Genomic DNA, 24,730 nt, shown 5'->3' on the forward strand with positions numbered 1-24,730 from the left:
TTCCTCAGTGATCAGTGTAAAGAAATAGAGGAAAACAACAGAATGGGAAAGACTAGAGATGTCTTCAAAAAAATTAGAGATACCAAGGGAATTTTTCATGCAAAGACAGGCACAATAAAGGACAGATATGGTATGGACCTAACAGAAGCAGAAGATAAGAAGAGGCGGCAAGAATACAAAGAACTATACCAAAAAGATCTTCATGACCCAGATAACCATGATGGTGTGATCACTCACCTAGAGCCAGACATCCTGGAATGCTAAGTCAAGCGGGCTTTACGAAGTATCACTATGGACAAAGCTAGTGGAGGTGATGGAATTCCAGTGGAGCTATTTAAAATCCTAAAACATGATGTTGTGCAAGTGCGGCACTCAATATGCCAGCAAATTTTTGAAAACTCAGTAGTGGCCACAGGACTGGAAAAAGTCAGTTTTCATTCCAATCCCAAAGAAAGGCAATGCCAAGGCTAATTCATGTCAATGTATGGCAAAAACAACCACAATATTGTAAAGTAATTAGGTTCCAATTAAAATAAATAAAATGATTTAAAGAAGAAAAGAAAAGGTAATGCCTAAGAATGCTCAAACTATTGCACAACCGCACTCATCTCACACACTAGCAAAGCAATGCTCAAAATTCTCTAAGCTGGGCTTCAACAGTACGTGAACTGAGAATTTTCAGATGTTCAAGCTGGATTTAGAACAGACAGAGGAACCAGAGATCAAACTGCCGTCATAAACTGGATCATAGAAAAGGGAAGGGAAAGAATCTGCTTGCAATGCAGGAGACCTGGGTTCGATCCTTGGGTCAGGAAGATCCCCTGGAGAAGGAAAAGGCTACCAACTCCAGTGCTGATGCCTAGAAAATTCCATGGATAGAGGAGCCTGGAAGGCTAGAGTCCATGGGGTCGCACAGAGTTGGATATGACTGAGCATGCACGTACGGCATTTCATTTAATCTGTCATGTAATAGATCTGAAAAGTAGTTTGTCAATGAGCCCAACTGACACTCAACAGGAGAGCACACAAACCCCAAGGTTTATTAATATTTATGGTCAACTTTACTGTAAAAAGTTTTGGAAGCATGTTCTTGGACTTGTTCAATAGTTTATACCTGCCTATGGATTATATAAAATAACTTCAATGTTAATTCAACAATGAAAGTTTTAGTTGCCTAAAAAATGAAGTAAAATAGGTCAAATATTTAATTCATCACAGTAAAAACTTTTTATTTCCTTAGCAACCTAGATTGTTATTCAAATAGAAAAACCCATATGGCTCATCTTTATAAGATGGATATCACACATACCTCAACACTGCTTTGGAAATCCAAGAACATTTTGAAAGATCCTTGACATCAATATCATCTTTCCTTTTGGCAAAAACCTTGTCATTTTCCTTGGGATACTGCCAGAACATATCCTAACTTGGACTTACAAAAACTACTCTTCATAGCTTAATCATTTCCCACCTCAACTATTAAAATTACACTCTTCATAAATCTGTCTTCAGTACACTCAGGAGGTGGAGACAGTTCAGCCAAATTATCTTATCTAACCTTGTCTTATGTACTCTGGTTTTCTATACATCCAGCACGTTTGAGAAACTGTTATTCTGTTCACTGCTCTCCACCTCTGATAGGTTTTGAGCTCTCCAAAGGTTACTTGTCCTCCAAACCACCTCCTGCGTGTCCACTAGTCTTCCAACCTTGATTAGTCTCTCTCTAGTTATGAATTTCTGAGTCTGTGAACTGTGACTCTGCTTGAACTGCACTTAAAACTCTTTCCTATGACAAATGTTTCATATTTTATCTCAGAATTCATTTCTCCGTCTTTATTCATGGGTGACTTTAGACAAAATGTTTGGTCTACTGCTATTTGAAATTCTGTTTGCATGTTTTCCAAACATGTAAAGGTTTTATGCGTTAAAAATCAAGAGAGAACTTACTGACCTACACATTGAGAACACTCTTTTCTATTAAATTGGAACTCAGTCGTCTCCCTATCCTGTTCCTGCTTCCAGACCGCCCACATCACAACCAGGAGGCGGTGGTGGTTCAGTTGCTCAATCACGTCCGACTCTATGCGACCCCAGGGACTGCAGCCTATCAGGCTCCTCCATCCATGGGGTTTCCCAGGCAAGAGTACTGGAGTGGGCTGCCCTTCCCTTCTCCAGGGGATCTTCCTAACCAAAGGGTTGAATCCCTGTCTCCTGCATTGCAGGCAGATTCTTTACTGCTAAGCCGTCAGGGAACACTCTACTAGGAAGACAAAGAAATGCATGCGTCAGATTAATTTTTAATTAATTAACGTTTTGATTGAACAATCTAGGCCAAAATAGATAACTACTTATGCTTTAAAACTACTGATGGTTTTCTAAGGCTGGGTATTTTTATTTTGAGTAGCAGGGCCTGATAGTAATCTGATAGCTCACTGAACTGAAAATCTAATCTATACTTCATGCTGCTCCTCAGCTCAGATTACTTTAGTAGCAACTAATATTTATTATTAGCTTGGACTCCTTGGACTGCAAGGAGATCAAACCAGTCGATCCTAAAGGAAGTCAGTCCTGAATATTCATTGGAAGGACTGATGCTGAAGCTGAAATTCCAGTACTTTGGCCACCTGATGTGAACTGACTTGCTAGAAAAAGAGCCTGACGCTGGGAAAGACTGAAGGCAGGAGGAGAAGGGGATGACAGAAGATGAGATGGTTGGATGGCATCACCAACTCAACGGACATGAGTTTGAGTAAACTCCGGGAGTTGGTGATGGACAGGGAGGCCTGGCGTGCTGCAGTCCACGGGGTCGCAGAGTCAGACGTGACTGAGCAACTGCAGTGAACTGAATATTTATTAAACACTCAGAATGTGTTAAGAATGGTGCCATGTTCTTTTTCAAAATTAACTTTTATTATAGTCACTTTACAATGTTGCATTCGTTTCTGCTGTGCAGCAAAGTGAATCAGGGATACATACACACACATCTCTTGTGTGGATTTCCTTCCCATTTAGCTCATCACAGAGCACTGAGTAGAGTCCCCTATGCTGTGCAAGAGGCTCTCATTACTCATCTATCTCATGCACAGCAGTGTCTATAAGTCAACACCCCTCTCCCGATTCAGTCCATCCTCCTTCCCCCGCTGCTATCCATATGTCTGCTCTCTACATCTGTGTCTCTATGTCTGTGTCATTCATCTGCGTCATTTTTCTAGATTCCACATGTGAGAATTCCAAAGGGAAAGGGGAGCCAGGGACAGAAAAATGTTTTTTATTGCGTTTGAAACTAAACTTTGAAACTAAAACTTTTTTTAAAAAGTCAAATGCCTAAATTATAATTATGTTGGAAATAAAAGCTGATCCCCCTGGCCATGAGACCCTTTGTCACTTCGTCTCTCCTGTCTTTCCAAGCTCACCTTAAGCGCCTCTCCCGGGCTGCATGCCCAGGTCACCGTGCGCTCCTTCCCCTTCCGCAGACATGAAAGCCCCGCCCACCACAGCCCTGCAGTGGCAGCTCTCTGTGCTTTTCACAGCCTTTGGCAAAGGGAGATGAGTTTCAATCTTTCATCTAAACACAAAAGTCACCTTCCAGAGAGGTTTCCTAAGACTCTAAAATAAGTTAGGTGCTACCTGTGACTATCTCTCTGAGCAACACTCTTGAAAGTAAAGTTTGCAATAATACATTTGTTTGAGATTCCTGTTTAAACATATGTCTCTCCCACGACACTGAATTTCATGACTGAAGACATCATAGTTATATTTTCCACCAATGTATATGGTATATGGAATGCAACTGATGCTAAGTATTAATCAAATAAAGTAATTAACCCAAATCTCACAACAATAAGTTTAAAAAGAATGTAAAGAAAGAAATATACCTGTTTAAAATAGGGATGTATTTCTAAGTTTTGAAGTCACATAAGAACAGGGTGATACGTGCTTCAAAAAAATATTTATTTCTGTATTTATTTTTTATCAAAATTGGTTAGAATATTTTTGACAGAATACTAAAACTCCTTCAAATTATAGCCTCATTAGCTCATAAAGTCTACTCTAAAAAGAACTGAATAATATAAATATGACTCTTAGAAGTAATATCAATTCTTCAACACTTACAAAATTTTATTTATTTATTTATTTATTTATTTATTTATTTTTTTTTTTAAAATTTTAAAATCTTAAATTCTTACATGCGTTCCCAAACATGAACCCCCCTCCCACCTCCCTCCCCACAACATCTCTCTGGGTCATCCCCATGCACCTGCCCCAAGCAAGCTGCACCCTACGTCAGACATGGACTGGCGATTCAATTCTTACATGACAGTATACATGTAAATATATGATTACCTATCCTTTATTTTTAAAAAGTACTTTAAAAAAATGTTTTTTAAAAAGGCAAAGATAGATATCCAAGACTTTTATTTTATTCAACAAATGACAGATGTTAAACATAGAAAGGATTTTTTTCTTAATTTTAGCAGCCAAGATGGGAAATAATGAATACCACCTGCTGGTAGCAAGTAATCTTAGAAGATAAATTCATTTGAAAGTCTTATCAAAGATCTTCAAAAATGCTCTGAATACTAATCCATAGACTAACATGTAAGAGAAGAAAAAAAAAGATAAAAACATATCTTAAAAAACAGAAAATATGGAATACATGTATTCCTGTAAGAATTAAGATTATTAAAGATGCTATAAAGTCACTTTCTAAATCTCCCCCAGGTTGCTATATAAAGCCTTTCATTTTGAATGCAGATAATGTCAAATGTGATACTGTTTTCTCAAGTTTGACACAGAATTTAGGGAAATTTTTTTTCTAGCAAAGGTTACATTTTCTACGTATATTTGTTAAGTGCTCAGTCTGAGGCACAGCTGTATCAGGTACTGAATAATATTTTTTCTGGAATTGAAATTCATGCCCATAAACAGACACCAATGACAATCAACTTCAGTTTTACAGAAAAGGACAAATGAAGCCAAGTAAAGAGCCGAAAAGTCCCATACACACAAAACCTGATTATAATGACAGCTCTTAACATTACTTTCACATTTTAAATGACAAGAAGCTATGCAACACTTACTATAACATGCAATCCCTCAAGATGAATCTGTGAAAAAGTGTTATGCTATTCAGTAACTGAAAATCTAAACACAGAGAAAAGAGTATCTAAAGGAAAAGAGAGATAGTAAATATGACCAGCAGACTAGTGAAAAAATGAAAAAAATTTAAAAATGCATAATAGACTTTCATAAGTAATTAACATGGCTGGTCATACAATCAGCATTTAGCAAGTAGAAGATTGATTAAAATCCTCAAAAATTTACTCAAATTTATGAAGGAAATGAGAAAAGATACACATTCCTGTCCACTGGAGACAACATAACCCAGACTCTTGGGTCTCGAGAGCCTAAAAGATACTCAAGTTATCTTCAAGGAACTGGCCATAAAGATGAAGCTCTCTCTACGGTATTTACCGTGAAAGCTGGGAAGGACAGCAAGAGCACAGAGCATGTCTAGGTGAGGGCAATCGCTGCAAGGTGGCTCCTTAAGATGAAATAACTCATTCTTCTCATCTACGAGGCCCCGCACATCTTGAATTTCATCCCTTCCCTGACCTCATCTCCTATTACACCCCCTCACCCTGACTTCATCCACCCTGCTCTTTCTGCATCTCCATGAAGCCTGAAGGCTCATCTTCCAGGTGTCTACACAGCGTGTTCCCTCACTTCCACCCGGCACTTCACTTGTTTTATTCTATTCCTGTTTAGGCCATCCCTGGCCAAACACTCAACCTGTGCCCGTACCAACAGTCCTCCTCTTCCCGCTTTGCTTTGTTTTTGCACACCATTTAACACACTATATATGCTTTACTCATCTAACACATTGCTTCCCCCTCCAGAACACAGGGTGCAGGAGAGCTGGGAGTTCTGTTTTTTGTGGGGTCTTCTGTATGCAGCGTACATGGGAGGCACTCAGTAACTGTTTGAGCAAACGACTGAATAATCTAACAGAATATCTAGCCTTAAATACTTTTAAAGTAATATTCTACTTAAAATAAACGGGTATATCTGAGTAGCATCGCATACTTTCTCAAGTATTAATGGATAAAGTTTTCATTTCATCCACAAATTTAGGAAGAGTCCAGAGTTTGTGCATAATTTTTGAATACACATGTAATTTACAACTGAATAGGAATACAAATAACTTACAACTAGAAAGGGGTAAACTTCATACATAAAAAAAGAAGTGAACATTACAATATCTTTGGCTGATGTTGACAAGAGAAGTTTAGCTTTTATATAAAGTAGCTTGAACATTTATGGCACTGCAACATAAACAGAAATATTCCAACATATTAACTGTTCAACTTCCATCATAAGTAAAATAAGCATTTTTTAAGAACTTTGATTCAACTGATTTTCAGTTGTCTTAATCTTAGAAATATTCTGTGTTCCCCATTGTTTTAATATCTATTCTCCTTATAATTCTGATAATATGAAAATTCCAAGCTCATAGGCACTGTCAGAGTCATAAACCTGGGTAGAAAACTGAGGAAAACCTATTTATTTATCAAAACATTATATGTAAAAATTTTTATTTCAGCTAAATTCACTACAGTTTAACTAGCTCTGTTCATACTTCTAAGGTTTGCAACAAATACAGTAAGCTTTCAGCAAAAAAAGAAAATTTTATCATGTATAATATTACTTTAAACTTTCTTAGCAAGTTTTTTAAGACTTTTCCATGTACAGTAACAAAAACTTAATAACAGAACTAAAACTCATCAGTATTTCATACATGTGAAAGCATGCATATATGTTCATAACTCTTATTTTCCTTTAATTCATTATGGAACTTCAATTATCATAAAGACATTTTCAAAACAGGATTTAAAAGTGAAAACACACGTCAGAACATGCTTTGTCCTGCTCACTAAGCTTTCTGCCTCCGTGCACGAGATACTTTACAGGTATACGTGCCTTCAGATAATGAGAACATAAAAAACGTGAGTCATACTGCTCAGATATAGACAATGCATTAGCGGCTCAAATGCACCATGGAAACTTAGTATTTGTTAAAGCGCACCAACCTTTGATCATTATAGAGAAGACAATTCCTACACACTACAACCACTCAAGAGGGGCCGCAGTAACAATTGTTATATTTTAGATTTCATTTCTCATAGATTTCCTTTGGGTTAATGTTTCCAGTGTTTAGCTCAACCTCTAAGAAAGAATATGTACTGTTAGAAAGGCGTGGTCTACCCCCCAAAAAAGCAAACAGAAAAATGCTAATATCACATGTATGTAGTACCACTAGGTTATCCATTTAAGTTGTGCATAAATTAAATAAAGTAACTAACTTCAAAATGTATTAGTGTCTTTAGTGTCTGGAGAAATGGCCAGTTTAAATTAGTCCATCTGCATTTGCTTTGGGATATTAGGCAGCAAATGAAACATTAGGGCAACCCAATATATCATTTGGCTGAGAAAGAAATATCAATTTAAAGATGCTATCTTTTTAAAATGTTGTTTTGGAAATATTTTACATTATACCAAAAATATTATCTGTGATAGAAAATGTCAGTTAAGTGCATTTATTTTGCTTTTCATTAATGCAAAGGACTTGAATTATAAAATAAAGACCAATATCTCAGTTTAGACGTTATAATATTGGTTAACATAGAAAAGTTACCCATTCTTCAAAATGGAGACTTACAACATACTAATTTATAATAACTCATTTAGAATCATTCAAAATCTGTTTTAAAATGGTTTTCTATAAACATCTCCAAACAACAAAGTAATAAAACCCATAAAGTTAGTAATTTATTGGGAACATAAAAGACAGCCACTGAGTTGACGTATCTTACCATTTTTAGCACAAAATATTAATCTGAGAATTACTGTTTGTCTTTTTCCTTGAACTCAAATTTACTGCTATGAAGTGATATTGTCATATAACTAGCAATTGACTGTATGACGGGGGATAGGTTAGATCTATGTAAGGTTAGGTACTAGTTCAGATTTTGAGGGGTTTTATACTGAGTGGAAACAGTGACTGACTTTATTTTTGGGTGCTCCAAAATCATTGCAGATGGTGATTGCAGCCATGAAATTAAAATACGCTTACTCCTTGGAAGGAAAGTTATGACCAACCTAGACAGCATATTGAAAAGCAGAGACATTACTTTGCCAACAAAGATTCGTCTAGTCAAGGCTATGGTTTTTCCAGTGGTCATGTATGGATGCGAGAGTTGGACTGTGAAGAAAGCTGAGCGTCGAAGAATTGATGCTTTTGAACTGTGGTGGTGGAGAAGACTCTTGAGAGTCCCTCGGATTGCAAGGAGATCCAACCAGTCCATTCTAAAGGAGATCAGTCTTGGGTGTTCATTGGAAGGAATGGTGCTGAAGCTGAAACTCCAATACTTTGGCCACCTGATGTGAAGAGCTGACTCATTTGAAAAGACCCTAATGCTGGGAAAGATTGAAGGCAGGAGGAGAAGGGAACGACAGAGGATGAGATGGTTGGATGGCATCACCGACTCAATGGACATAGGTTTGGGTGGACTCTGGGAGTTGGTGATGGACAGGGAGCCCTGGCGTGCTACAGTTCATGGGGTCGCAAAGAGTCGGACACGACTAAGCGACTGAACTGAACTGAACTTACTGTGTGCCAGGAGCCATGTTCCTTAATTTTTTGTTGGCAGAATCTACCCTTTCTATATTTATAACGAGGGAAAGAAACAAATGTCAGAGAAAGATCTAGAGCCAAAATATTGGGACTTGTTATCAAAGGAACTGTTGTTTCCAGTGACTACCATAATAACCTTCTACAGTTGTGATGTCATGTGTCAAATTGATTCTGTTAGAATCACATAAAAATATTTATAAAAGTTCAATATGAATTGGAAGGAAAAATAATTATTTTTTAAAAGAAGTTAACCTTCTGGCTAAAATTAGCAAACTTACCCTAGAAATGAAATGAGTAATTAATAGAAAAAAATATGATAATGGAAAGGTTTCCACTGAAAGGCTTAAAGACATTTATGAGAACAACATAAATAATAATGTCCATATTTCTAAGCTAGAATCTCTAGACAATATAAACTACATGAGCTCAATTTTTTTCAAACTTGTTATAGATGTGAGATGTTTTGATGATGCATAAAACTTGGTGAAAGTCCCTCAGTAAGTCTAAAAACTCCAAAGCCATAAATCATTTCAAAATATAGATAAGTTTGAGGACCGCCAAAGGGCATGATCTGTATGACCTGAGGAATGGACCAGAAAATATAACATTCAATTAGTTCCAAGAACTTCTCAACTCAGTGAGAATATCCCCGAAAGAAGGAGCAGTCAGCAAGATCTAGTACAAGACTAGAGACTGATGGCCAAGTCTTGCTAAAATTAATTGCCTCCACCCAGGATACGTACCTAACATTGTGATTAGAGGTTAAGGTGCTTGGTTTCTTATTGTCAAGGTATCTTACGGCAGCCCTAATGTAACTACGGATGTGAAGAGAGACGACAGCTGCCTAGACCACAAAGATTCCTTTAAGTTGTAACTTGTCATTAAAAAAAAAAAAAAAGACCTCCCATCCTTTTCTTTACTTGGGGCACTAAGTAAAAAACAACTTGTTTGCAAAATAAAGTCGGATCCTCTTTTAGCATATTAGAGTTTGTTTTGTTTTCAGTATTTCCCAGCACCATTTAGAATTGTCTTTTGTTTGATTTTATTTATCCAGCAACCTGTAAGCAAGCAAAAAATATAGTGTTTGTAATTCAAGAGATGATTCAAATGAAGACAGGATAATCTTGGAGTATTCATTCTAAACCTGAATTTTCAAATGCTTATAATCTCCTCAAACATTACTTTGGTTGAAATGTATTTCAGATTTATGTTTCCAAAGGGCTCAGTTATCTGACGAGAACAGGAGCATATTAAATCTCTGCATAATACATTTCTGAAATAGCTTGCATCTAAGACACCAAGCAGTTATTAAATCTTGCTTTGAACCCACCAGTCCTCTAAATCGTCTCTCCACAGCTTGATTCCCAGTAGAGAAAAAAGTAACTCAAACAAAAATCTTCCTGTCTACTGTAATAAGCTATTTACTTATCTGTGCACAAGGCTGAGAAATTATGGAACAGGGATTCATGTATTTGCCCACAGAGTATCTTGCATAGACATTTTGCTTAAATTTTCATTTATATTTTCAATTCATAAAAGGATTATATACTTTGACCCACTTATAAGTTGAATGACAGGAGAGAAAATAGACACTATTTTCCCACTTGCTATTTACTGACGTTGACAAGTCACTCTAAGCCCTCTGAACCTCATTTAGTTTATTTGTAAATGGAGATAATAATACTGCCTGGTAGAGCAAATGATATGATGTTAATTAAAGTGCTTTAACAACTATAAATATTATGTAAATATAAAATACTGTGTATTGTTATGCTACTTTAATAAGAATGAAAACTAGTTGGTAATTTCTCCATCATGCCTATTGTAAAATAAGGATAGGACAGAAAGACACTATTTTGAATAATCTAATTGTTATGAGAAGTCTCAAAGAAAAAATTTCTTAATTAAAATATTATTGATCAGAGCTAAAATTTAGAAGCCATTTAACCCAGCAACTTTAGTTTTAGATATAAGGAAAGAAAGACCCATGAAGGCAAATACTAAAAACATACACATTTACGTTGTGGTGGAAAGTCACTTACGGTGGTGGAAAGGGGAGAATTAAACACAAACGTTACATTTCCCAATTTGCTGTCATGTCACACTTGGCTGAAGAAATCTAGGGTTAGGGTTAGAGGGCAGGGCAGGGCAATTTCCAAGGTTGGGTTAAAGTTCCGCCAGATTATAGGAGTCATTTTAACTGGCCAATTATAAAATAATAACAATAAAAATTATAACATGATGATGAGACTATGCAGAGTAGTTATAATGGTTAAGCAACTCACTCCAATATTCTTGCCAGGAAAATCCCATGGACAGAGGAGCCTGGTGGCCTATAGTCCATGGAGTCACAGAGTTGGATACGACCGAGCAACTAACGCAACCGTTCTAAGACTATATAGAGGCAGCGTGTCTGACTCTGCAACTCCACAGACTGTAGCCCCCAGGCTCCGCTGCCCATGGGTTGCCATGAGCTTTTCTAGGGAATCTACCCAACCCAGGGATCAATCTCAGGTGTCCCACATTGCAGGTGGATTCTTCACCGTTTGAGCCACCTAGGGAGCACTGAACCATGGAGTAAATGCCTCAAGATTTATATATATATATAATATATATATAAACACACACACATATATACACACATGTATAAATACACATATACACACACATACATATATATACACACATATATATACACACACAGATACACACACATATATACACACATACATATATACACACAAAACACACATATATACACACACATATATATACACACATACATATACACACATATACATACACACACATATATATACACACATACACACACATATACACATACATATATATACACACATATACATACACACATACACATATATACACACACCCATACACACATATATATACACACACATATATATACATATATACACACACATAAATACACATACACACATATACACACACATAAATACACATAAACACACATATACACATACACACATATACACACACATACACACATATTAATACACATACACACATATACATATACACACATATACACACACATATATATACACACACAATATACACACACATATATATACTCACACATATACACACACATATACACATACACACATATACATATACACACATACATGCATATATTTACACACATATGCATATATACACACATGCATATATATATGCACACACACATATATATACACACACACATATGCACACACATATATATACACACACACCTATATATATACACACACGTATATACACACACACACCTATATATACACACACGTATATATATACACACACACATATATATACACACACACACCTATATATATACACACATATACACACACACATACACACACATACATATATATACACACACACACATATACGCACATGCATATATATATATACACACGCATATATACACACATACATATATACACACATATATATACACACATATATGCGCACACACATATATACACACACATATATACACACACACATATATATATAAACACACATATATACACACACACATATATATACACACACATATATACACACACATATATATACACACACACGCCTATATATATACACACATATACACACACACATACACACACATACATATATATACACACACACATATACACACACGCATATATATACACACGCATATATATATACACACATACATATATACACACATATATACACACACATATATATGCACACACACACATATATACACACACATATATATACACATATATATACACACACATATATATGCACACACACACGCATATATATATACACACACATATATACACACACATATATATACACACACACACATATATATACACACACATATATATAAACACACATATATACACACACACATATATAAACACACACGTGCATACACATAAACACACACGCGCATACACATAAACACACACGCGCATACACATAAACACACACGCGCATATATATGGTACATAAGGGCTTCCCAGGTGGCACAAGTGGTCAAGAATCTGCCTACCAGTGCAGCAGATGCAGCCAGGAGATGCAGGTTTAATCCTCGCGTCGGGAAGATACCCTGAAGGAGGAAATGACAACCCACTCCAGTGTTCTTGCCTGGAGAATCCCACGGACAGAGGAACCTGGTAGGCTACAGTTTGTGGGGTTGCAAAGAGTTGGACACAACTGAGTGACTAAGTACATAGCTTAATTTCAGCAAATGTTTCTGGAAAAGGAGTACGTCAGGGCTGTATATTGTCACGCTGCTTATTTAACTTATATGCAGAGTACATCATGAGAAATGCTGGGCTGGAGGAGGCACAAGCTGGAATCAAGATTGCCGCGAGAAATATCAATAACTTCAAATATGCAGATAACACCACCTTTCTGGCAGTAAGCAAAGAAGAACTAAAGAGCCTGCTGATGAAAGTGAAAGAGGAGAGTGAAAAAGTTGGCTTAAAGCCCAACATTCAGAAAACTAAGATCATGGCATCTGGTCCCATCACTTCATGGCAAATACATGGGGAAACTGTGGGAACAGTGACAGACTTTATTTTTTGGGGCTCCAAAATCACTGCAGATGGTGATTACAGCCATGAAATTAAAAGACGCTTACTCCTTGGAAGAAAAGCTATGACCAACTGAGAAAGTATATTAAAAAGCAGACACGTTACTTTGCCAATAAAGGTCTGTCTAGTCAAAGCTTTGGTTTTTCCAGTAGTCATGTATGGATGTGAGGGTTGGGCCATAAAGAAAGCTGAGCACCAAAGAATTGATGCTTTTGGACTGTGGTGTTGGAGAAGACTCTTGAGAGTCTCTTGGACTGCAAGGGTATCCAACCAGTCCCTCGTAAAGGAAATCAGTCCTGAATATTACTGGAAGGACTAATGTTAAAGCTCAAACTCCAACATTTGGCCATCTGATGTGAGGAAGTGACTCATTTGAAAAGATCCTGATGCTGGGAAAGATTGAAGGCAGGAGGAGAAGGGATGGCAGAGGATGAGATCGTTGGGCGGCATCACCAACTCAATGGACGCGAGTTTGAGTGAGCTCCGTGAGTTGGTGACGGACAGGGAGGCCTGGCGTGCTGCATTCCATCAGGTCACAGAGAGGCGGAGTGACTGAACTGAACTGAGCAAGAGAGCACCTCCTGTATTATCAAACCCCTTGCTAGAATCTGTTATATTTGTTACAACTGATGAACCTGTACTGACATCATTATCACCCAAAGTCCATAGTTTACATCAGGGTTCATTCTTGGTAATGTATGTTCTTTCAGTTTGGAGAAATATAAAATGACATGTATTTACTATTATGTCATACGTGGTAGCTTAAAGAGCCTACAAAAATCCTCAGTGCTATGCCTGTTCATACCTCTCTCTTCCGCAATCCTCAGCTGAAATTTGTTTAAACACTCCGTTGTTTTCCCTTTTCTAAAATACCATAGATTTGGAATCATAAAGTATATAGCCTTTTCAGACTGGCTTCCTTTATGTAGTAATGTAAGTTCCCTCTAGGAATTTTCATGGCTTGCTATTTTATTTCTTTCATGCTCTGATTTATATTCCATTGTTTGGATGTACCATAGGTTACCCACTCACCCAGTGCAGAGCATCTTGGCTGCTTCCAAGTTTTGACATTATGAATGAAACTACTATAAACATCTTTGTGCAGGTTTTTGTGTGGATATAAGTTTTACACTCCTTTATGTAAACTCTAAAGAACGTGATTGATGGACTGCATGGTAAAAGTATGTTTACTTTTAAAAGAAACCACCAAACTGTCTTCTGCAAACAAAGTTTTGTTTCTTCCTTCCCCATCAGTATAACTTTTGCTTCCTTTTGTCTTTTTTTCTTTTACTGAAGGATAATTGTTTTACAGAAGGTTTGCTGTTTTCTGTCAAACCTCAACATGAATCAGCCCTAGGTACACGTACATCCCCTTCCTTTTGAACCCCCCTCCCATCACCCCTCCCCATCCCTCCCCTCTAGGTTGATACAGAGCCCATTGAGTCCTTCTGTCTTACATTAGCCAGGAGTTTGAGTAAGATGCTGGAAAGGAATGGTCAGAGACGAATCCATGCCTGGCTTTCTGATCTTAGGAGGAGAGCTTCAAGTCTCTCACCATAAAGTATAATGTTGGCTGTAGGGTTTTTATAGATTTAAAAACAAAAACAAAACAAACTGAGTAAGATCCTTAAGTTTACTGACTTTTTAAAATCTTTATCATAACTGAGTGTTAAATTTTGTTAAAAGCTTTGTCCGTATCTATCTATATGATCATTTGATTTCTCTTCTAGCATACTGTGATGAATTACTTTAATGAATTCTCAAATGTTGAAACTAGCTTGCATACCTGGGATAAATCTTTCCTAAGCTTTTTATAACCATGTATTTATCAGCTTTTCATCTTATAGTGGAAATATTTTTTACAAGGAATCTTATGGTATTTGCCTTTATATTCTGTATGTAAATGTGTTCACTGATGAGAAAGGAAAAGATGCCTAAGACTTAAACAAAAATCTATAGACACAACACGAAGTTTCTTACCAAGCCTTAACTTGAAGCTTGAAAATGTCAAAATTATGAGCTTATTGTTTTGAACTTGCCGGAGCCCAGGTTTCATGACATTATAATGTGAGATTATAACTGGCTAAATACAAGAGATTTTAAAGCAGTGTCTAAAGAGAAAAACCACGAAGATGATTTATATTACTTTTATTTATTTATTTATTTTTTTCCAGAAAAACATCTATTTCTGCTTTATTGACTATACCAAAGCCTTTGACTGTGTGGATCACAATAAACTGTGGAAAATTCTGAAAGAGATGGGAATACCAGACCACCTGACCTGCCTCTTGAGAAATTTGTATGCAGGTGAGGAAGCAACAGTTAGAACTGGACATGGAACAACAGGCTGGTTCCAAACAGGAAAAGGAGTACATCAAGGCTGTATACTGTTACCCTGCTTATTATTTTTTTTTTTCGTTTTCTTTTTTTTTTTATATTACTTTTAAAATGTTTAAAACAAAAAAAATCATTTACTTTTAAGTGCTGTAGTGGTTTTACTGTAGAATGCTATAACGTCTTTTATATTAGTATAGTAGGCAGCATTCTAATTTCAAGCACTGACTGAGAAATACTGTGGCAGAGGTGAAAAATACCATAAACATATTAAAAGATGATTTTTACTTTTTCTTGCTTTGTTTTCTGCTGTATTGTCCTGGAAGCTAGAATACTGAGAATACAATGTTTAAGTGGTAAATGTAGGCAAATCTGTCTTATTTCTGATATAAATGAGCAAAGCATTCAGACATTTGCCATTAAGGACAATGTTATCTGTAGGACTTTCTCAGAAGTCACTCATGGTGAAGATGTTCTATTTTATTCCTCATTTTCAGACAATTCTTATCCAGAATGAACGATGGATTTTCTCAAGTGATTTTTCTTCATTTACTGAAATGTTTGTATAGTTTTAAATGACATTAATCTGAATTATATCGATTGCTATTTGAAGGTTAAATCAGCTGCTAGTCCTAGGATAAACTCCACTTGATCACGATGTATTTGTCTATGCCTTAATTTGCTTCATCAAAATTGTGCTCAGAATTTAAAATACGTAATAATGACATGCAGTCTGTGGTTTTCTTTTCCTGTAATATTTTTATCTAGTTATAGCATCAGGTAGCAATGACCTCAGTGAGTTGAGAAGTAGTCTCTCCTTTTCATTTCTAAGAATTTGTGTAGAGCTGGTGCTTCTTCTTACAACTTTGGTATAATTCACCAGTGAAATGATATAGGCCTGGAGTTTTCTTAGAAGGATGGCTTCTTAGTGACCAATTCTATCAAAGATATGGGGTTATGAAGGTTGAATAAGATTTGGCAGTTTTTGTCTCTCAGAAAATTCTTCCATTTCATCTAAGCTGTTGAATTTCTTTATACAGTGATTAAGAAAATATTATGGATATCTTTTTAATTACGTAGAACCTGTAATGAAGTCATCTCTCTCATTCTTGATATTGGTAATCTGTGTCTTTTTCCTGAAGAGTTTATGTAGACGTTTTATTAATTTTATTTGTGGCTCAGCTGGTAAAGAACCCACCTGCAATGCAGGAGACCTGGGTTCAATCCCTGAGTTGGGAAGATCCCCTGGAGAAGGAAAAGGCTATCCACTCCAGTATTTTGGCCTGGAGAATTCCACGGACTGTATAGTCCATGGGGTCACAAAGAGTCGGACACGACTGAGTGACTTTCACTTTCACTTTCACTCAAGGGATTCTACTGACTCCTTTTCCTGTTATATTTTTTCCTTTCTTTTATACAAACATTTTGAGTTAATTTGCCTGTAAGGTAGAAGTCAAGATCATAATTTTGAGTTCTTCCTTCTTTTCTAATACATGTATGTAGTGCTAGATTTGCGTCCCTAGGCGCTGCTTAATAGGCATCATATGAATCATATAAATACTGAGACGTTTTTCTCATTTAGTTCAAAGTACTTTCTAAGCTCCCCTCTGACTCACTGGCCACTCAGCTCTGCATTGCTTATTTTCCAGATATTTAGACATTTTTCAGAAATTGTTCTGTCCTTGAGTTCTACTTTATTGCTGTTGTGTTCAGAGAATTTGTGTGTGTGTGTGTGTGTGTGTGTGTGTGTGTGTGTGTGTTAGTTGCTCAGTGGTGTCCGACTCTTTGCACCCCCAGGGACTGTGGCTCGCCAGACTCCTCTGTCCATGGGACTCTCTCCAGGCAATACTGGCGTGGGTTGCCATTCCCTTCTCCAAGGGATCTTCCCAGCCCAGGCATGAAATCGGCATCTCTTGTGTCTCCTACACTGGCAGGTGGGTAACACTAGCACCGCCTGGGAAGCCAACAGAACTTAAATTCATATAAATTTACTGAGTTTCGTTTCATGGCCCAGGATATGGTCTAATAGGTAAACGTTCTCTATATAGCTGACAGGAATGTATATCTTGGTAATGTTGCGTAGAGTGTCCTATGAAGGTCAATACATCAAACTGACAGTATTATTCATATATATATTATGACTTCCATAGTGGATATATTTATTTTTTTTAAATCACTTACAATAGCATCTCAGAAAACCAAATACTCAGAAGTCTGACAAAAGATGGAAAGTCCTATATAACTTACTACAGAACCTTTCAGGGGGAAATAAAAGATCTATCTTACTAGAAAGATTTACCATGTAGAGGGGTCAGAATACTCAATCTTGTTAAGAAGCCTATTCACCCCAAACTGATCTATAGATTCAATTTAACCCTAAACTAAATCTTAGCAACGCTTTATACAGAAACTGAAAAACTAACCATAAAATTGATAGTGAAATGCAAAGGACCTCTAACAGCCAAAACAATTTTAAAAAAGAACAAAGCTGGGCAACTAACATCACCTGAAGTATTGGCATTACAACACACAGAGAGACTGACAGAAATGAGAGTCCAGAAACACGCTTGCATGTGAGTTGCTCAGTCCTGTGTCTGACTCTTTGGGACCCTATGGACTGCAGCCCGCCCAGCTCTTCTGTCCATGGAATTCTCCAGGCAAGAACACTGCAGTGGGCTGCCATTCCCTTCTCCAAGGGATCTTCCTGACCCAGGGGCTGAACCCGTGCTTCCTGCACTGCAGGCAGATTCTTCACCATCTGAGCCATCAGGGAAGCCCAGAATCCAGAAATAGAATTCCACATAAATACATTTAAAAGGAAGGTAAAAAACCAGGAGAGAAAGGAGAGTCATGATGCTGGGACAACTGGATATCTAGATGCCAAAAATGCGAACTTCAAACCATTCCTCACGACCATGTGAAACAGACCACAGACTGAACTATAAGTTCTAAATTCTAAAACTATAAAAATTGTATAAGAAAGCATAGGAGAAAAAGTTTGTAATCTGGGATTCAAAGATTTCTTAGATTTACCATTAAAAACATGACCTGTAAAGAAAAAAAATAATTTAAACTTTGAAATTAAAAAAAAAAATCTGCTTTTTAAATGACACTGTTAAGAGAATGAAAAGACAAGTCAGACTGAAAGAAAATATTTGACAATTATACATCTGACAAAGGACTTGTATCCAGAAGATATAAAGGACCAAGACCCAATTGCTGTGCTTGTGTGCTAAATCGCTTCAGTGTGCCAAACCGTGTTCCAGTCGTGTCTGACTCTTTGTTGTCATTGTTCTTTGTTGTCACTGTTTAGTCGCTAAGTTGTGTCCCACTCTTTTGTGACCCCACAGGCTATAGCTCGCAAGGCTCCTCTGTCCTTTCCAGGCAGGAGTACTGGAGTAGGTTGCCATGCCCTCCTCCAGGGGACCTGTCCCACCCAGGGGTTGAGCCTGCAGCTCCTGTGATGGCAGACAGGCTCTTTACCACTATTGCCACTTGGGAGGCCCCTGTTACAAGAACCCAATTTTTTAAAAAGTGGGCAAATTATTTAAATAGATACTTCAAAGAAGATTATGAATGGCAAATTAGCACATGACAAGATGCTCATATCATTAGTCAGTTGGGAAAGCAAATTAAAAACACAGTTAAGACACTTCAACATAAAATTATAATGTCTAAAGACTGAACGTACAAAGTGTTGATGAAAATGTAGAGAATCTGCAGTTAGGAATGTCAACTAGTATAATGACTTTAGAAAGCAATTTAGCAACTTCTTAAAATTTTAAACTTGTACATTCTATCTAATTTACTTAGTCCATTCCTAGGTAAATTTTCAGCAGAAAAATGAAAGTCTTTGCCAGTACAAAGACTTGTACATAAATGTTCATAGCAGCTTACTTTGCAGTAGCCCTAAACAGGAAACAATCCAAAAGTCTATCAACAATTGATAACAAATGTGATATATTCATATAATTCAGTTCTACTCAGCAATAAAAAGGTGAACTTCTGAAAACCATTACAACATGGACAGATCTCAAAATTATGCTGAATGAAACAAACTAGACCCAAACAAGAAAAGAGAAGTACAGCTTGTATGGTTCCATTTATATTAAATTCCCAGAAGTGCCAACTAATATACAGTCACAGAAAGGAGATCAGTGCTGGACTGGGACAGGAGGTGAGAGTGGGGGGAGGAAGGGACTGAAAGGCATGAGAAAAATCGGAGGATGAGAGGTGTGTTCATTACTTTGATTGTGTGACTGCTCCACAAGTGTATACATACGTCAGTATTTTATATATATATACATATATATACTATATGTCAATCACATGTCAATAAATGTTTTCAAAAAGATTGAAAAATTATGGCTATTAAATATAAGACATTTGACATTCTCTCAAGACTGAGTGAAGTTAAGTCTGACACTTCAAGGCAAAAAAACTGACAGTTTTTGCTGCCAGGGACAACATTCCAGTTTTCCAATGCAAATTAAAATTTTGGAAAACACAAACTTGCTGACAAGAAATTGACACTTCCTATTATTTTTCCAGTGAGATTAGGGATGGCGTTAATGAATGGGATCTTTTGATACTGCATAATGAATTATGTCACTGTCTGGTCACTTGATATTTTCCAAATGAGAAATGACAAAGCATGGTGCTACAAAAATCACGCATTCATCTTACAAGATAACCAGCTGAATTAATGTGACAGAGTATGAAAAGTCCAGTGTGGTTTCACATCCCACACGGCAATGAACCTTCAAGAAAATTTAGCAAAGTCTACCGCGGATCCCAATCACGTCCCACCCTAATCCCTGGAACATGCTTAGCTGTGTGAACATGGTTAGATGCCACTCCCATGATTATATTTTGTCAGGCAGCACAGCTGCCCTAAAGTCAGGCAGCTTGGCCAGGTGAGCCTGTTCTAATCACAGAATCTTTCAAAACAGCAGAGTATTCTCTCAGCTTTTTTGAAAAACAAAATAGAATGAAACAAAAAACATAAGAGCAAGTTAGAGAAATTCAGAGCCTTTGAAAAATGTGACACACCAGGTATGAAGATCAAAGAGTGTGGAAACCCGTGAAGAGCTGGGAGATACCCTCGGTTCACAGGAAGAAGAGAAAGAGAACCTCGGGCCACTTCTCAACTGCAAGAGATGAGATGCTGCCACCACCCAGAAGGAGTTTGGTAGCAATTCTTCCCCAGTGCCTCCAGACAAGAACTCAGTTAGATATCCTGATTTTTGGCTTTGTGAGACCCTGAGCAGAGAACTCAGTCAAGCCTACCTGGACTTCCATACAACTGTGAGGTGATAAACGGATGTTATGTAAAGCTGCTAAGTTATGATCATTTGTTGTGCATAAACAGAAAGCTAATATACTTTCTATAAATCAAAATGCACATAAACTCAGACCCAAGTTGAACATTGTTTAAAAAAAAGAAAAAAAGTAATAAAATTGGAAGCAACCAAAGTGTCCATAAATAGAAGGCCAAATTAAATTATATAAAGCCAAATAATGGAATATTCTGCACCCGTTATAAAGAAAAGGTAGAACTGTATGGATGAATAGGAAACAATGAAGCCATGTTACATTAGAGAAAAAAGGAAGTTTTATGATTTTTAAATAATTAAAAGATTGGCATAAAACCGTGGTATTCTATAGTAAATATTTTCCTGGGAGGGTGAAACCACGAAAAACTAAGCAGTTCGCTTTGGATTAAGATTAGATTGTTGAGTAAGAGGTTTTTATTTTTAATTTTCTGCCTTCACTACAGTTTGAATTTTCTAATGAAGTTTACTATTCTTAATCATTTAAAAATATCAATAAAGGTTGCTATTTAATATCTAGATAAACACTTCCCTGGCTATCTTCCAAAGCTATCTTTTGTTTTATTCAATTTGGACCTCCATCAGGAATTTGTTACCATGCTCCTTTAGTCAGTTACAGTAACACCAAATTAATTTTCCTCATCAAGTCTGCCCCATCTCTCAAATCTAACTTTTTCAGTGACATCCCTTATTATCTGGGGGTATCATCTGCATTACATAAATGTTTTATGTATTCATAATACTTAAACATACTATTTTAGGTAAAATTAGAGGCTATTCAACTGTTTTCAAAATTTTAGACTATAGTCTGTTTTTCATAACTGTATAAAAGCTACTTTGAGATTTAATCACAAGTAGTGTAAATCATGCAAATATATATTGCCATCTTGAGAATTAAAATAATTATAATCTAGGAATCTTGCAGTTACATGGTGATAAAGAAATATTCCAATAGCAATCAAACCAGCATGGTAAAATTGGACCAACTCTCCTTAAATTATGAAAGGATTATGTGAAAAGTTTTCAGTGGGCAATCAGCAATACTAGGTTTATGTTATGTATATTCAAAGTTAGAAATATTTTTCATATTCCTTGAAGTTTCTTCTTTTAAAATGAGTAAATAGTTAAGGTAATAAAGCAAATGCTTATCAGTTATTAAATATTGTATTTATAAATCTTATAAAGATCATATTTTGCCTCTGATTATATTTTCTACAACAGAAAGATGCATCAATATAATAAAAATAAAGATACACGGTATCAGTTTGATGTTATCCTTGTTTGTTGGCAAAAGTAGTTAACCAAAATACCTGGCAGTTTTAAAAGTCACCAGAAAAAAAACAAGGATAAATTCCAAGAGAGATTACCTTTTTTTGTCCACATATTAAAGAAGTTTAAAGTTTGTGACCCAAAGCACTATGGTATTGTCATGTACAACGTAGCAAGAGAAGGCGTGGTAATGCACTTGTAAAATCACGTAAATGAACGAAATTCTTAGCACTATCATTACTATCAAGTCGAACTAAGCAGACAACTTTTCTAAACAGTCTTTCTCACAGAAACATTATATATAACTAAACCCCATGTGTAACTGCAATGTAATAATATATTTCCTTTTGAAAAGGCTGGTTGACATTTTCTGGAAAACAGCAAGAATTAGAGACTATAAAAACAATGTACAAGCTCTTCATCATGAGGAAAATGTTAAAGAAATCGCTGGACACTTCACAAGGAGAAATCAAAGAGACAATATATAAAAGCAATAGAAAGACATTAAAATGCCATCGAGGAAACCGCTGAAATGGTATTACCTGGAACCAGTTCCATAATGATGTAGATAGGCTGTCTCTGTGTGCAGACTCCTATAAGCTTGACAATATTGGGGTGATCATACTGCTTGAGAATTCTGGATGAGAGAAATATAAGCATGGTCACCATTTAAGCAGTGAGCATTAACTTATGATCATGTGTAGTGTGCACAAGCAGAATACACAATTTTTAAAATGTAGGTACGAACACAAATTATAAATGGGATGTATATAAGTTTTGATAAATCTTGGAAAAATAGATATGAGTCAGCTTTTAATTAAATATTCATTTAAAAACTAGTATCCACTCTGAATAACTAACCACCACGCTAAATCTGAGTAACTTACTCAGTCCAAAATATGTGGAACTCCTTTCAAAGCATCTGCTTTTCGATGCCCTCACAAAAGCTGAAGAGTATTAGTGGACCAAAAACTGTAAGCTGTTAGGGCAGCATCTCCTTGTTTAGTTTTATGTACACAATTCATTTAAAACAGATACATTTAAGAACAACATATTGGTAGACGCTATAGAGTAATCATTTCATATTTAGATTTCATAATACCTACTTTACAATCATGGTCAATTTCAAATAGTATAAACTCAAAAGTTTTGAGAAGCCTGGCAGAAAGTTTAAACAATAAGTAATATTAGATTTAAGTCAAAACAAGGAAGTTTTGGTTTGAATAAAGGCAGAATTTCAGAGGGCTATACAAGTAGCCAAGACTCATCTACAGGACTCCAAGCATGAGTTAATAGATTAGATACCCTCACAGCCCTGTCTGCCCTAATGATTCCTGTTATCAAATGATATTCCATATTATCCTGTTGACACAGTTATAAATTCACTCATATTTGAAAAAACACAGGTTCCTTCCTAGGCGAATGGAAAAAATAGCTTCATTTGGAGAAAGATGAAATAGTTTATATATGTGCTGTACATACTAAAGCAGAGAGAGCTCTAAGAAAAATGTCATAAATTGAAAATGTTCAATGTTTATTAACAAATGAAGACAGACTAGGAAGAATTCTAGAGATAAAAAAATACTGTTAATAACTGAGTTTGCAGTTTCTATGATGAATTAGAAAGGGAGTTTTAGAATGATTGACTTTAAGCCAAAATGTCATTTCTTAGGTTGAAAACTGCTCAATAAAGAAATTCTACGAAACAGCCAGGATGAACCCAAATAACATTAAATATTTAAATATATAGATCTATCTTCTAATTAAAAGATACTTGAGAGCTTGCAAGTATATAACTGTCATTTTTAACAGAAAATTTCATAGTTTCACATTAGAAGAAGAAATTAAACTCTATGTTTCAATAAACATTCACAAATTAGAAAGAAAGATACTTTAAGATATCTATGAATAACTAAAATGATGAGCCCATGAATTTCAGTTGCAATAGGATGCTTTTAAATTCATTACAGAATATTTTTTCTGAATTGCCAATGATATATATGAAAAATGTTTATAGTTTTATTCTATAGATAATATTTAATAAATGTACCCAACTAGCTTGATAGGTTGCTATAAATATCTCTCATTTACATGGAGAAATGGCATCCAGATGCTCCACTCCACAGGATTCAGTCCCCTCACTGCGTGTCCTGTTATTCCAGGGCACTTTATGGAGCTTTGTCTTTATATACAATGCCATGAAGGAGGCAACACACCCACACACACTTAAGGAAAGCTTCGCTTTTATAAACAATGCCATGCAGCTGGTAACAGGCCCCCCTATACACCTCTTACCTCCTTCCCTTTACACCAACCTATGATCTATACACTCTTCTTCTCTCCCTCCCAACCATCCATCCACTCATCCGTACAGCTCCCATCATATGTCCATTCTCTGTCCAAAGCCCCTTTCCATTTGTTTTGTGTTTTGTTGTATATACTAGATT

General features: G+C 36.2%; 1 protein-coding gene across 4 annotated transcripts in view; it reads right to left on the bottom strand.

Moving 5' to 3' along the window:
• The window catches only part of FER (FER tyrosine kinase), a 465,560-nt gene that overhangs the window by 116,120 nt on the left and 324,710 nt on the right, over positions 1-24,730 (bottom strand). For all 4 annotated transcript variants that reach the window (XM_018049986.1, XM_018049985.1, XM_013965817.2 and 1 more), the window contains one exon: positions 22,826-22,920. In XM_018049986.1, the coding sequence (XP_017905475.1) occupies positions 22,826-22,920 (95 nt within the window). The remainder of the gene's footprint in view (positions 1-22,825; positions 22,921-24,730) is intronic.

The sequence above is a fragment of the Capra hircus genome, chromosome 7 (assembly GCF_001704415.2).
Source record: "Capra hircus breed San Clemente chromosome 7, ASM170441v1, whole genome shotgun sequence".
In the NCBI taxonomy this organism is placed as follows: Eukaryota; Metazoa; Chordata; class Mammalia; order Artiodactyla; family Bovidae; genus Capra; species Capra hircus.